This window comes from Mustelus asterias, chromosome 12 (genome assembly GCF_964213995.1).
Source record: "Mustelus asterias chromosome 12, sMusAst1.hap1.1, whole genome shotgun sequence".
Taxonomy (NCBI): Eukaryota; Metazoa; Chordata; class Chondrichthyes; order Carcharhiniformes; family Triakidae; genus Mustelus; species Mustelus asterias.
Genome location: NC_135812.1, coordinates 103,636,759 through 103,653,111, shown reverse-complemented (window position 1 = coordinate 103,653,111; position 16,353 = coordinate 103,636,759). Strand labels below are relative to the sequence as shown.

At 42.3% G+C, this 16,353-nt stretch overlaps 1 protein-coding gene across 2 annotated transcripts in view; it reads left to right on the top strand.

Moving 5' to 3' along the window:
- The window catches only part of pitpnc1a (phosphatidylinositol transfer protein cytoplasmic 1a), a 293,791-nt gene that overhangs the window by 263,949 nt on the left and 13,489 nt on the right, over positions 1-16,353 (top strand). For both annotated transcript variants that reach the window (XM_078225784.1, XM_078225785.1), the window contains exon 7: positions 10,820-10,975. In XM_078225784.1, coding sequence (XP_078081910.1) covers positions 10,820-10,975 — 156 coding nt within the window. The remainder of the gene's footprint in view (positions 1-10,819; positions 10,976-16,353) is intronic.

The following is a 16,353-nucleotide window of genomic DNA, read 5'->3' as shown; positions in this document are numbered from 1 at the left end:
GCCTTTCTGGCAGATAAGCTGACATTTGAATATCTACCTCCCATTATCATGTATGGGAACATGATACAAATTTGTACCACACCAACTTAAATCTTTAAAAAAAATTTTGGTATCATCTGTTTCTTTTAATGGTGGAACTTAATTCATTGCAGTCACACTGCAGGAAGAAGTTACTTGTGAATCAATTGGCCTGTTGCTGTACTGTAAAATTCAATGATTCTATCTCATTGGGTGGCACAGTGGTTAGCACTGCTGTCTCACAGTGCCAGGGACCTGGGTTCGATTCCCAGCTTGGGTCACTGCCTGTGTGGAGTTTGCATGCTCTCCCCGTGTCTGCGCGGGTTTCCTCCAGGTGCTCCGGTTTCCTCCCACATTCCAAAGATGGGCGGGTTAGGTGGATTAGCCATGCTATATTGCCCTTTAGTGTCAGGGGGACCAGTTAGTGTAAATGCATGGGGTTATGGGACGCGGATAGGACCTGGGTGGGTTTGTGGTTGGTGCAGACTTGATGGGCCGAATGGCCTCCTTCTGCACTGTAGGATTCTATTCTAAACACATGTAAAACCTACTTCTTCAATCAAATTGTTCAGTTAAATGAGATTGAACAAACAGCTTTAGGGGCATTCTATTTTTAACACATTCTTTGAAGCAGCTGTTTTCTTACAACTGTCAGTTGCCAAAATGGATTGTATTTTGTGTTATTTTCTCCTTCACCATTACTGTATTATGTATAATTCATGAAGGGGGCCCAAGTGACAATTACTCACCATAATTCTTTGTTGGTTTGTAATTTTATTTTTCCTGTATTATGAATTATATAATAACTTCAGTGTGCAGCTTCATCAATTCTGTACAGTATAAAAAAATGTTTAAATAATGTTTGAAATGAATTGAGTTAACAGTAGTTTGCATGTCTTCTTTGTATCATGATGTGCCATGTAAGTTCAAATCTTCTCATTTTCTCAAAATCCAATTCACATGAAGGTGAATGTGCGGTTGTGAACAGGCTACAAGGGAAGGATTTAAATTCACAATGTAGTTTTGTTTGTTTTCAACTCTTACATCCTGTTCCCTGTCACCTCTGTTCTTGTCAACTTCCACTGCTCCCCACTCCATCCATATTGAACTCAAAACCCTTGTCTTCAGTCAAAAATCCCTCTACAGACTAGCCCATACCTACCTCCACAATCAGACGTACCATTTCACACTCTCCACTTATTGAACTCTTGCTTCCTCTCTACCATTCTCCCCATCCCTCCACCCCATTTTCCCCCACACTCTGGGACTCTCAGCTGCTGCTCTTCCTGCTTGCTATATCACACTCTAACTGGACAAGCAATATATATACTGCGGTTACAAGAGCAGGTCAGAAGCTCAGAATTCTGTGGCAAGTAACTCGCCTCCTGACTTCCCAAAGCCTGTCCACCATCTACAAGGCACAAGATGTGTGATAGAATATTCTCCATTTTCCTGGATATCTGCAGCTCCAACAACACTCAAGAAACTTGACATCAACCAAGACAATACAGCCCACTTGATCAGCATCCCACCCACTACCATCAACACTCACTCCCTTCACCATCTGACACACAGTGATAGCAGTGTGTCAAAACAAAATGAAGACACTTGTCATCGTCGTCAGGAAGCATAGTGGAGAACATGCCTCTGTCTGCATCAACGGAGACGATGTAGAAATGGTCGAGAGCTTCAAGGTTTTAGGTGTCCAGATCACCAATGACCTGTGCTGGTCCCCCCATGCCGACACTACAGTTAAGAAAGCCCACCAACGCCTCTGCTTTCTCAGAAGACGAAGGAAATTTGACATGTCAGCTACGACTCTCACCAACTTTTACAGATGCACCATAGAAAGCATTCTTTCAGGTTGTATTACAGCTTGGTATGGCTCCTGCTCTGCCCAAGACCACAAGAAACTACAAAAGGTCGTGAATGTAGCCCAATCCATCACGCAAACTAGCCTCCCATCCATTGACTCTGTCTGAAGCTCTCGACTATTTCTACATGGTGGTGGGTGGGGTGCTGATCAAGTGGGCTGTATTGTCTTGGTTGATGTCAAGTTTCTTGAGTGTTGTTGGAGCTGCAGATATCCCGCTGCCTTGAAGCCAGCATAATTAAGAATCTCACGCACCCCGGACATTCTCTCTTCCACCTTCTTCTGTCAGGAAAAAGATACAAAAGTCTGAGGTCACGTACAAACCGGCTCAAGAACAGCTTCTTCCCTGCTGCCATCAGACTTTTGAATGGACCTACCTGGCATTAAGTTGATCTTTCTCCACACCCTAGCTATGACTGCAACACTACATTCTGCACTCTTTCCTTTCCTTCTCTATGAACGGTATGTTTTGTCTGGAAAGCGCGCAAGAAACAATACTTTTCACTGTAAACTAATGCATGTGAAAATAACAAATCAAAACCAGACAGAAGGTGTACTGCAACAACATGCCAACGCTCCTTTGATAGTACCTTCCAAACCTGGGAACTCTACCACCTAAAAGAACAAGAGCAGCTGGTGCATGGGAACCACACACCATTCATTCATTATCACTGGGTCAAAATCCTGGAACTCTCTACCTGACAACACTGTGGGTGTACATGAACCGCAGCAGTTCAAGCAGGGTGGCTCACCACCACATTCTCAAGGACAGTTAGTGCTAGGCAATATACGCTAGCCTTACCAGCGATGCTCACATCCCAAGAACTTTTTGAAAAGATTCTTCTTCAAAAGCCTCTTCAGAGCTGATCCTTTCAACCATGATTTCTTAATTCTTCTCTTATGCCTGCTTGATTTCTATTTTTCACTTTTGGCGAAGTTCTTTGGGATACTTTATTACATCAAAGATGATAGGTAAATTAAAATTTTTGTTCTCTATATAACTTTGGACAATTATTGAATATTGTGCTTTTATAAGGATACAAATCAATTTTAGGTAGTCTAAGATCGGACTCTTTGACAGATGATGCTCTGTCTGAGCAAGCTGTGCCTTCAATAATTAAAGCTGACAACACAGTCAGCATTCACAGATTAATGCTGCCCTTTCCCTTTCCACTCACTTCCATTAATATACTGCAAATTAAGCTGGCATCTTTCAGCTTTAATACATTTGTTCAGGTAACTATTGTCTAACAGGATGTATCATTAACTTAGATGCCTGAAACAAATTTTAAATCCATATTACACACTGGCATGATTTTGTTTGTCCAAATTCTTCCTCTATTTCAATCATTTTGGTCTTCTTAACTTCCCAGAAATTTAATATTTCACTGATCCAAGACTTAAGTACATTTTGGGTCAGTAATTCAACAGCATGAAGCCTTTTGTAGGTAGCTGAACATTTCTGCTGATTGGTTAATTAGCCAGCTCACTTAATTAGTGTTTCACTTACAGAAGGTATTTTGTTTCCTATTTAGTTTCATGTTCAGGGAAAATTGTTTCACAATTCTGCAAAACAGTTGATAAACCTATAATCCAATCAGGAGATGGTGGCATAGCGGTAATGTCATTGGAGTAGAAATCCAGAAACCACAGGTTAATGCATGGGTTCAAATCCCACAACAGTTGATGGAATGTAAATTCAATTGATTAATATATCTGGAATTAAAAGCTAGTCGCTGTAACTATTGTCATATAAAAACTCATCTGATTCCCTTTAGAGGAATTAAATCTACCATTCTTACTTGGGCTGGACTGGCTTCAATACAACTCCAGACCCATTACAATGACTATTAAATGGGCTAGCAAGCCACTCAGTTGGACCAACCTGCTACAGAAGAATAAAAAGGAATGAAACAGGGCAGACCATCCGGCATTCACCCAGGTGCCAGAAACGGTACACCCAGTCCTGTTGACCCTGCAAAGGCTCCTCACTAACATCTGGGGGAGGCAGTTCTTGCACAGACTAGTCAAGCAACAGCCTGACATAGTCATACTCAACGAACCACACTTTACCTATCCCACTGGCAAGACAGATCCACCAGATGTGAAAATACAGTTATATACAATCGTGATGGAATTGGCCTGGAAGTCCTGAACATTGACTTCAGACCCCATGAAGTCGCATGAGATCAGGTCAAACATGAGCAAGGAAACCTCCTGCTGATTACCACCAACTGTGCCAACTCCCTGCCCCCTCAGCTCATGAATCTGTACTCCTCCATGTCGAACATTGAGGTTGGCAAGAAAAGGACTTCCCTCTGGATGGGGACTTGAATCACCAAGAGTGGCTCAGTAGCGCCACTACTGACTAAACTAAGTCCTAAAGGACATCGATGCTGGACTGGGTCTGCAGCAAGTGGTGAGAGAACCAACAGGATGGGAAAACCTACTTGATCAATCTACTTATAACATCTGCAGCTGTCTAAGCCAGTTTTGATAAGAGTGACCACTGCACAGTTCTTGTGAAGGTGAAGTCCACCTCCACCGTGTTGTGTGGCACTAACTATCTTGCTAAGTGGATAGATTTCTAACAGATCTGACACCTCAGAAGTTGGCATCCATGAAGTGTTGTGGGTCATCAGCAGCACCAGATTGTACTCAACCAAAATCTGTAACCTCATGGCATAGCCCTCACTCTACCATTACCTGGGGATCTTTTCTCTTTATTCATTTCTGGGATGTGGGCATCACTGGCTAGGCTAGCATTTCTTGCCCATCCTTAGTTGCCCTTCAGAAGGTGGTGGTGAGCTGCCTTCTTGAACCACAGCAGTGCCTGAGATGTAGGTACACCAACAGTGCTATTAGGGAGGGAATCCTAGGATTTTGATCCAGTGACAGTGAATTAATGACAATATATTTGAATTCAGAATCTACTGATGACTATGAAACCATTATCGGTTGTCAGAAAAACTCATCTAGTTCATTAATGTCCTTTAGGGAAGGAAATCTGCCATCCTTACCTGGTCTGACCTATATGTGACTCCAGAGCCACAGCATTGTGATTCTCTCTCAACTGCCATCTGAAATGGCCTAGCAAGCCACTCAGTTCAAGGTAGCCTTGGGATGGGCAATGAGTGTTGGCCAGCCAGTGATATCTATGTCCCACAAATGAATTTTTAAAAATTCAGTGCCGTCAGCCATTTCTTGATATTGCGTGGAGTGAATCGAATTGGCTGAAGATTAGCATCTGTGATACAGGGGACCTCCGGAGGAGGCCGAGATTGACCATCCACTCTGCACTTCTGGCTGAAGATTGCTGTGAATGATCCAGCCTTATATTTTGTACTGATGTACTGGGCTCCTCCAATATTCATGGAGCCTCTGCCTCTGGTGAATTTTTTAATTGTCCACCATCATTCACAGCTGGATGCTGCAGGACTGCACAGCTTAGATCTGTTTCATTGGTTGTGTCTTTATATTTTTGTCGAAAAATCTATACCCCTAACATAGTTGGGACATTACAGAAAGAAAATTGGTGACGAGCAGGATTTTGTTTCATCAAGAACAAAGATCCAAAGAGAAAAATTGTGGCTCCTTACACTTTATCTATTACAACTGAGTGATTTGTTAAGGCCATTTCAGAGGGCATTTAAGAGTCAGCCACATGTCTGTGGGTCTGGAATTTTTACGACAATCGACAATGGTTTCATGATCATCGTTAGACTTGTAATTCCACTTGTTTTATTGAGTTTAAATTCCACCATCTGCCGTGGTGGGATTCAAACCAGTGTTACCCTGGGTCTCTGGATTACTTGTCCAATGACAATACCACTGCGCCACAGCCTCTCCCCGGTTCAATGTGCAAGATGCCATCTTGGGCTGTCAGTTCATCTCGTTATGCCCAATATGCTCTTGATGTTCGCTACTTTTTGTGTAGGGCTTGTAGAGTTGCATTAGTTTTAGTAGTTCAACTGATATGAGCAGTCACGTGTCTGTCAGATTCATTGGCTGCGATTTTCCGGCCGCATCACACCTGACATGGAATGTGTCAGAGCGGAGCGGGGCCAGAGGATCGCAGGTGAGTGGTTTAGTGCGTTCTGCGCCAGCACGAAACCTCGCCAGTATCTTCATACCTATTGCTCCTAGACGTAATCTCAGTATGTTTAAATAAGCATTTAAATATATTGAATCTGTTCGAGGCCAGATCTGCCCTACTCCCCGGATTTTCTGACCCTCGGGTACGGTGGGAACCCAGCGAGAATAACTCTTGGGGCAAAGTTTTTTCAAAACCTCCCGTTTTCTAGCCTGTTTTTCCAGCGAGGTAAGTTACATGAGTTTATGGTACTTCATGCAATACAAGGACCGTAATCTGATTTCCACCAGTGGGGGGGGAGGGGGGTGGCGTAGTCTACTCATGTTGGGAAGCTAGCTGCAGACAGCAAAGTTGTGCTATTGCGCAAATGCTCTAATCTCTCAGTATACTGTGTACAAGTACAAGTGTACACAGTATACTGGGAGATCTGTCAACCGCCCCCCCTCCTGCCCCCGCCCCCAAACAGATATCATTCCCCATATGCATCATCATGGAGCCCTACCTTCTCAAGGCTTTATAATGTGTCCCCATTTTTACTTGTGAAAATCTGGTTATCTAAGTATGAGGAGAATTTTAACCCTGCAAGGGGGTGGTGTGGGTGCATGTGGTGAGTGAGGATGAGTTTTTTTTAAATTTTATTCCTTTCTCAGAGTTACCCAGCCAATGCACAGAGTAGACAGGGCAAGCCCTTAAATCCATCTCCTTGCATGCTCCAAACATCAATTCAATTTCAAACTGAATTTAATTCATGGTCACCACAAAAGAGACATATTCAATCCAAGCTCACAAGAATCGACATTACACCTGATCTCAAGCTTGATCCTAACTAGAGTTAATGCAGCAAAAAAAATGTCAGTGCATGATCCAGCTTATTTCAACAGTTAACTGGTGTGAGGAAATCCCCCATGGGATTGGCAGATTGGAAACCTTCTCAAAGTAGCTTTGTTACTAAGAAGCCTCTGGCTCAAGCTCCAAATTTGCCTTCAAAATGAAGCTCAAATCTCTGTCATCCAGCGAAGATGTGTCACATAGACTTAAAAGTATACTACAGAGAGTGTTGCAACTTAAACTTACAGCCATTAGATGCTGCTCTCCTGGGCCTTTGTAGGGCAACATAGCAGAGTCTTGAGAGCTATTTGTTTGTTTGTCTTCCCAGGCAGTGAATGAAGGAGAGAACTTTAATGGCCCACTCAGATAGTGGGAACTATTTTGGACAGACATCCCTCCACAACAAAGCAAATTTACACATTTAAATGTCATATTAAGGACTATTTTAGCAGAGGGTCCTTCATTTGATTCAGAATGCCAACCTCAATCCTCTACTGGATGGGGAGCAGCTTCCTGGTAGCAGCTCAGGGAGGAAGTTTATTCAGTCAAAGAAGGGGCCATGGGCAGGCAAGGCAGCCCTGTGGCCTCAGCAATGCCCTCAGACAGGTATGTCCTCCATTAATCTAATTTTAATATAATTAGTTTTATTATCTTTTATTATCTCCCCTCTGTCAGCTACAGGGCCCTTCCTCCCTCAGCAATGGCTTCTTAGCAACAAAGCTGCTTTGAGAAAATTTCCAACCTGCCAATCCCATGGGGGATTTCCTGAGGGGCCAGCCAATTCCTCCTCATTGAGGGGAGGGGGGGGGGTTGAAGTCCTGTCTCCAGTCAGTTAACCAGGGCATTAGATGGCTGTGAGGCTGCAAACATCCCATCAACATTTTTGGTGTATGTTGGAGCTTTCTCATTCCCCTTCTTGATTATGGCTCAGCTAACACAAAGACTCATGGAGCCAGTATTCTGGTAAAAGATGTTTCTTTATTTTCCATGCTTGGTCAACGTTTGAGGGAGAGAGGTTTGGGGCAGTTCCAAATCAACTCTGAGATTATATCACTCTCAATACTACAATTTTCAAAAGCCATTTGTCCACCCCTTGCTCACCTCAGCTGGGTATGAGCCAATCATTATTAGTATAGATTATTTACCTTGGCCAACAACATTTACCCTCTAATAGCATGGGACTACGTAATCAGTTTGTGGACCTTAAGGGTCTTTCTCACAGTCTCCTTATACTTTCCAGACCCTTTATTTGATGCAATGTGTATCCTATTCATTAGGACTATCTGGCCCTTGATAAGAGTTACTCTTCCCTTTGCTCAGTAGTTGCATTGTTCCGAGGAATGTGGTTCTTTTTACTTAACTACGTCCCATCGTGCCTTACACGGATTGTGTTATTAACCAAGGTATGTGCTTTTAATACAGAATATGTTTTCAAAAATACATGTCTAAATTCTCTAATAGTGGTTAAAGGTGCCCCTGTGCAAACAGTATTTTTCGGGCACTTTGTAACTTCTTTACTCTATTCACTCTGATCTAATCTACCCTGATCTGTTAGTCTTTTAATCCCAAATTATTCTAAATTCCCTCTTACACTGGTGGTACAGGAAACCACATTATCCAAAAAAAACCTGTCCGATGTGTGTTGCTAGGGAGAGGACATAAAATTAGATGAGAAGATGGTTAAATAATGGTGTGTGTGAAGAAATAATGAAGTTAAATATTTTTCAGTAAAACTTTTATGTTGCCAACATAAAACTTAAAGTTAAACAATTGAAGACATGGAAAAATATCACGTCCACACATCTGTTCCTGTCCCAAAGTACATATTGAATCTTCATGTTGTAATATTAATAAGAGTGGATGACCATCAATCTACATCTGGGATTGAACATTTACATATATCTAAAGACCTGATAAATGACTACTGAGCTCACAGTCAGTGTTATCACATCCATTATCTGGCACAGAATGAAATAATGATTAATCCAGTAAACTTCAATGCAATAAATAATTTATAACTAAAGATTACGTTAGCAACCACAAAGGCATTAACCAATCGGTTTTGCTTTGATGTGTTAATATCTCAGACCATAGACTGGAACAAATAAAAAGACCAAGAATGAAAATAAATGATTGAATGCAAAATTTGCCTGTGTTTGTGAGTTGAATACACACATAAAATATATGACATGAGTACACAATTTCTTATGTAAGTGTCTACAGTGTGATTTCAGAGAGAATGACTTCATAAAGTACTTAATTGGCTGTACAGGATTTTAGGATGTCTTGGTGTCATGAAAGGCACAATATAAAGTTTTTCCTTTCTTCCTTTCACACATGCAGAAATACAAATATACTGAAAGTAAATAGGACATAACTTTCCCATTTTGATACCAAGAGACCTAGCAAGATCTATATCACTGAGACTATGGGTGGAATTTTACCATCCATGTGCAGAATCAGAGGTCTGCGCATGTTCAGGAGCTCTCTCTACAGTCTGGCTGGTGAATTAAGCCCAGCCCATTGCCTACACAGCTCAAAATAGTCTAGACCATTTTTTCAATGACTAAGTGCATAAGATTGAGCGTGAAAACTCACCGAAAAAACGGATCAGGAACTCTCCCATCTTCATGCTAGCTCAGAATCAATCTCGTAAAATTCTGTCCTATGATTCACTGTGATACCATTGCCAGTCTGATATAATTTAAATTTAATTGGTGAAATCTACACGTTTTAGAAAGCTTCACAAATTTGTCAAGGTGGATGTCGACATGATGCTGCCTCTTGGGGTGAGTCCAGAAATAGAGGGCTCTGTTTAGGGATTGCCCTTTTAGACAGAGCTGAGGAGAAATCTTTTCTCTGGAGTCACTAAATATTTGTTAAGGCAGAGGTAGATACAGTCTTGCTGGGCAAAGGAACCAAAAGTGATCTGGAGTAAACAGGAATGTAGAATTAGAAATACAAATAGATCAGCCATGATCTTATTGATGGTGGAGTAAGCTTGTGGGGCCAAATAGCCCACTTCTGCTCCTATTTCGTATGTTTATATGTAAATTTCTTATACAGCAAGATGCGATGGCTCAGTACAATATGCCATGTTGCCTGGAATGCACTACAGTACCTGAAAATTGATAGCTCTTTCAAGGACACAATCAGGTGAATGGCCTCCTTCTGTGCTATGTTATTCTATAAATCACAAAGCAAGCACTTCTGGCTGCATTTCCAAGTACAGTAGATTCAGGACTGAGCAGAGGCTAAACACTTTCCTATGCAGGGAAAAACTGGAAGTGAAATTATCAGAGGCATCACATACAAAGGAGCATTGTAAAAGGCTTGGCCTGTGGTCACCTGCCTACTCTTGACTGGAGGAGTAGGCAGTTTGTGTCTCAGACAGGAAGACCAAAGATGCAAAGGGTAGGAAATAAACAAGGTACTATTTTTAAAAAAGTATTTTGAAGATAGCAAAGTAGTTCCAGAGTTTTTGAACACCAGGCACTTTGATGCATAACGGTTGGACACAAGTTCACACTGACAATCCCATGTGCTGTCAATTTCTGCTCGACAGAAGTGCTTTATAAAGCTCACTTACTTCTCAACTGGAAGGAATGGAAATTAAGAGGATGACTCTCTACAAACCACTGTTAAGCACGTCCTCCCCTGGGGATGTTTACCAGCCCAGCATTTTGCCTGGGGTATTATGACGCACTGAAGGAAGAATTGGCAGGAAATAGGAATGATTTTTAAAAACTCTTGTTTTGTGAGGCATGTGAAATTTCCATCTTCACGAAGTGTTTGTTGCCTTTGCATTAGAAAATTCAACCTAATGTTGGGTATAAAATTGCTATATACTTTATGAATTGCATGCATTTATGTTAGGCTTTGTAATGGAAATGTTTCTGCTTCCAGGATTATTGCCAAGCACAGTAACTTGAATGGTTGTGCAGTTGTGCTGAAAATATAAGAAATAAAATTCACCCGACTTACTGTGACATTTTATTCTGTTCCAGGACCTCAGGTATTTTAAGTCAGAGAAGACACAGCGAGGCATGCTGAAAGAAGGCTGGAGGGAAACCCAGAAGCCAATCATGTGTTCTTATAAATTGGTGACTGTCAAATTCGAAGTCTGGGGACTTCAGACAAGGGTAGAACAATTTGTTCACAAGGTCAGTGAAGATTTAAGCTAAATAAGCACCAGGGAAAGGTTTGCAGTTGCAATACATATTATCATGGGTCTTTTTTAGGAGCTGAGTATATTTGTACGTTTTAATTAATGGTGATGGTTTAACATCTTGGGGTAAAATTGGTCTGCACCAATGTTTCAAAATAGGCTCCTGGAAAATCAGCTGGCCATTTCACACCTTGCTGATTTTCTTTTCCATTTCTGATGACTGAGGACACCTAACTCCACAGAATGAGCACAGAAACATCTAAACTGTTTGATCATTAGTTGAAAGAACTCCTCAACCTACTTTCAACCAAGAGACAGCACTGCCAATGGCTGACAAGCTTATCATTCATTGCCTTCAATGTTTCTGCCTCTGTTGTTTTCTCCTTTTTCACGGAATAGTATCAGAATCGTGACATGTCTTCCCAAAGTCACAGAACTCCTTCACTTCCCAAAGTTAAGATTAATTACTGTGAGCCATGATGTTAACAGATACCTTCAGCATTTGCTCCTTCTCTCCTGTCCACTGTGGCTTGCACAGTTCACCATCTGAAGCCTCTAGGATCTGTGTAGTGATACTAGTGCTTCCATATGTTAGCAGTAACGGCTTAGAATGCTGTGACATGCCTTCTTGTCCTTGGCCATTGGTAGGTCCAGGCGGCTCCTGTTATAGACCTATGACAGAAAAAAGTGAAATGTTATAAGCTAGGTTCCAAAACACACTTTCCATTAAACTCATTATGGGCTGTATTTAATGAAAGTAACAGAGACTCTCAGCCCCACATCATCTATTAGGGAAGACCTGCCTAATTAAGTACCTCTCAGGCACTTAACTGGACAGTTAAGCAGAAGTCCCATCCACTGTGGTGAGCAGCTCTAATGAGCAGCAGCAACACAACAAGAGGGGTTGTGGTGTAGTGGGGGGGTGGGGGGGCAGAAAGGTAAACTGCCAATCAAAGGTCGAATTTTTATAAACATGGGGTTAGATTAAAATTTTTACCCGGTTTTACTTCCTCTTTTCTAACCACAATGTTTATAAAGCACCCAAGATGCATTCCAGTGAGAAGGGGAAAAAAAACAAGGCTCTTTGCTGGTGGGTACGTAATCCATACCTGTCAATCAAACCACTTCAAAGGATGCAGACCCTTGTGTTATAATTCAGGTCAGAAACTCCAAAGTGTTTTATGAAGCCCGCCCGGATCATAAGTTTTGCACTTTAATTTGGCTAGGGTAAGCATGACATGTTTCACTTCAGGTATAATTCAAATGAGCCACTAGGGAGCTTTATCAAACAGAGATTATTTAAGAATATGGTTAACATGTATAGAAAGAAAATTAGCAGTAACCTTTATCAATTACAAACAAAAACAAAACAACTATGATTATGTTAACCTTTTACAAATATATCTAAAATGTTCCAATCAAACAAAACTTTCCATAGACAAAAACCCTTTCCACAGGTTTAACACAGCGAAGACTAATGCTCATGTGATACTGGAACTGAGTCCTTTGGTTGAGAATTGAAACACTGACTTCTCAGCCTTCTAACTTCTAGCAGCCTGCTGGATACACTCAGAACAGTTTGAAGTCAGAACAGCTTCTAGGCAGGCTAGCCACCAACAGCAGATTTTCCACTCCAGGAAGGCAAGAAGCCTTGCTCTCAGCTAACCAGCAGAATTTCCAATACCAAGGAGAGAGAGAGAGAAATAAACGCTGCTTTCCAGCTTGATGTCCCTTCTAAACCCAAATTGCAGCCAGCCAAACAGAAAATGAAACTTTAAATTCACTAGGAAGGGAAAAAAAACTGTCCACTTGGAGAGGCAAAGCTTGATCAGGGATAGTCAGCATGGCTTCATCAGAGGGAGGTCATGCCTAACAAATTTGATTGAATGTTTTGAGGAGTTGACCAGGTGTGTAGATGAGGGTAGTGCAGTTGATGTAGTTTATATGGAATTCAGCAAAGCCTTTGACAAGGTCCCACATGGGATACTTGCAAAGAAGATAAATTCACATGGGATACAGGGTAGTTTGATAAAGTGGATTCAAAATTGGTTCAGTTGTAGGAGACAGAGGGTGATGACAGAAGGCTGCTTTAGTGACTGGAAGGTGTGTCCAGTGGCGCACCACAGGGATCTGTGTTGGGCCTCCTATTATTCATCATTTATATAAATGACATTAATGACTATGTGGGGGGTAGGATTAGTAAGTTTGCGGATGACACAAAGATTGGCCGGGTGGTTAATAGTGAGGCAGAGTGTCTTGGGCTACAAGAAGATATAGACGGAATGGTCAAATGGGCAGATAAGTGGAAGATGGAATTTAACCCTGAAAAGTGTGAGGTGATACACTTTGGAAGGAGTAACTTGACAAGAAAGAACTCAATGAATGGCAGGACACTAGGAAGTTCTGTGGAACAAAGGGACCTTGGCGTGTTTGTCCACAGATCTCTGAAGGCAGGAGAGCATGTTAATAGGGTGGTGAGAAAGGCATATGGGACACTTGCCTTTATCAATCGAGGCATAGATTACAAAAGCAGGGAGGTCATTTTGGAGTTATATAGAACTTTGGTGAGGCCACAGCTGGAGTACTGTGTGCAGTTCTGGTCGCCACATTATCGGAAAGATGTGATTGCACTGGAGGGAGTGCAGAGGGGATTCAACAGAGTACTGCCTGGGATAGAACATTTAAGTTATGAAGAGAGGTTGCGTAAACTTGGGTTGTTTTCATTGGAGCAGGGAAGACTGAGGGGCAACTTGATTGAGGTGCACAAGATTATGAGAGACATGGACAGAGTGGATAAGGAGCAACTGTTCCCTTAGTTGAAGGGTCAGTCACGAGGGGACATAGGTTCAAGGTGAGGGGCAGGAGGTTTAGGGGGATGTGAGGAAAGACTTCTTTACCCAGAAGATGGTGACGGTCTGGAATGCGCTGCCTGGGAGGGTGGTAGAGGTGGGTTGCCTCACATCCTTTAAAACATATCTGGATGAACACTTGGCACATCATAAGATTCAGGGCTATGGGCCAAGTGCTGGCAGATGGGATTAGGTGGGAGTTCAGGTGTTTCTAATGTGTTGGTGTGGACTCAATGGGCCGAAGGGCCTCTTCTGTGCTATATGGTTCTATGATTCTAAGAAAACACATGACCTGCCAACGAGTCTTCCTCCTAACAATGCAGGGTCATAAAGCGATCCCAGAAAGTACCTAAGGCCCATAGTAAAAATAAACAAATTCTCATTTAAACCATTGAAGGAACAATAAAAGGACATCTAACCAGACAACTCGACAACAATGAAATAAGTTGAGACTGTGAGAGCTGCAGAGAACATGATTTTTTAAAAACTTTTAAAGGTACATTAACGTCACACTAGATACTAACCTTCCAATGTTAAAAGGTTCTCCTCTGTGAAACTGACCATTAAAACATTGTGGGCTTTGAGAGAAAGCAAGGAGTTTTCCTGGTAAATCCTGACAGTTTTTTTCTATAAGACACTTTAAAGAGGACTTTTAACATCTGGGCCAATCCCTATTTTGGAATGAAGTGCTACAGTGATTTTGAAGGCTTGTAGGTGTCCAAGGGGCATGGATTTCAAAGTGATGAGGGCACTTCAAAGGTTTTAGAGGACAGAGACAATGAATATGGATATCTTCCCCAGAATGGTGTCTAAAATCACCATCCTGAAACTGAACACCACCTTTCCAGGGCAACAAGGATCCCCATCCCGGAGATAGTCCTGAGATCAGGCCCTTCTTCCCCAGCCCAAGCCCACCCACCTTCTGCAGCCTGGCAGCAGCAGAGGGGCATATGGGCACAGAATTTACCTCCTGCACCGTTTTGGAGTACAAGGCGCCATGCCTACGTTTATCAGGACCTGCACCAAAGTGTGCCCGGGGGACTTCCTGCTGGGGAGTGGAGTGGGTGCATTGTGGGAGGCTAATGAACTAGTGTTCCAGCTCACCAATTACATTTGCATAATCAACATGTTCCCACCCACTCGCTCTGGGTGGGAATCTGATTGGCACCAGCAGACTGGGCTGGGAACATCACCGTGCCAAGAGTTTGCTACCCAGCGGGAATCCTGCTTTAGGCCTGACGGCCGATTCCGTGGACCGTCAGGGTTCCCACCAGGGGCCAGTGGGCCTCATGAATGCCAGCCGATGTCTGTCTCCGTACTTGGAGAACAGTAGTGATTCACACTGGCTTCACGTTGCACCAGTGGGTGGGAGAATTGAAGGGGCCTGGTGAATTCAGCTTAAAGCTGAAGCTGAATATGCTAATGAAGATTTAAATATGCTAATCTGGTTCCTGTCGCTGGCGGGGGGCGAGGAGAATCTCAAAATGAGTTCTCCCCAGCACAAGTCGCATCATGGCCCTCTCTCAAACAGCCAGAACGTGATTGTGCGTGCGCAAGTGGGGCCAGGGAATCGCACCCACAGTTTATATTTGAAATATGAACACTATTGTTCCATGGAATGCTTGTTAAAATGCTGCCTCTTAGCAGGTCCATTTTATGATTCTATCACCTACACTGAATAAATAAATGCTCAAAAATCAATTTATTGCATTTTTAATCTCTTGAAAATTAGCTCTTCTCAACATTTTTCCTTAACATTCTGTTGGAACACAGCACATCTCAGAACTAAGTCCCAAATGACCAGTTGAGATACACGGAACATCTGACTTCTCAGCTGAAACAATGCATCATATTCAGACATTTAATTAAAAGCAACCACTCACTAAAATAAATCGTACAATTGTCCTGCTTTATTATTTGAAATGCACTCAATAAATCACAGATTCCATTCTGTAACACTGCCAGAGTTCCAAACTAATTCTGTCAATCAGATTCTAGCATATATTTATTATTTCTTGTCTCTTCTGTCCCTACTCATCAATCCATAGCTGGAAAATCAGGTAGGTAAACTTCCCAGGCCTTTGTCATTGATGTGCAACTAGTCCTATGTGGGCGGAGGAAGAACAGCCTCCCTCTGTCTACTGCCATTGATGACCCAAGTGAGATTGGGAGCATGGATAATGGATATAAGCCACATCTTGTCACTTACCTTGGTAGATTCAGATATCCTTACTATGCCATCCTGCGAACCTAATGTTCAGGGATCAGATCAGTGCATTGGGCCCCCCACCCCTCCACCCCCTCAAGTTGACCCATCTTGGCAAGTTGCATGAGCAAGGCATATCCTGTATAATACAGACTATGGGCAGAATTTTCTGGCCACTTTCGGTTTATATTTTCTTTTGTGTGTAAAATTTAAAGAAAGGTTGCTTTATTAAGCCATTGTCATAATTTTTAAACGGGTCCAGGTCCGAGTAAAGGGAGCCTGGAATTTCACACCGCCAGCCATCAGACTACAATCCCA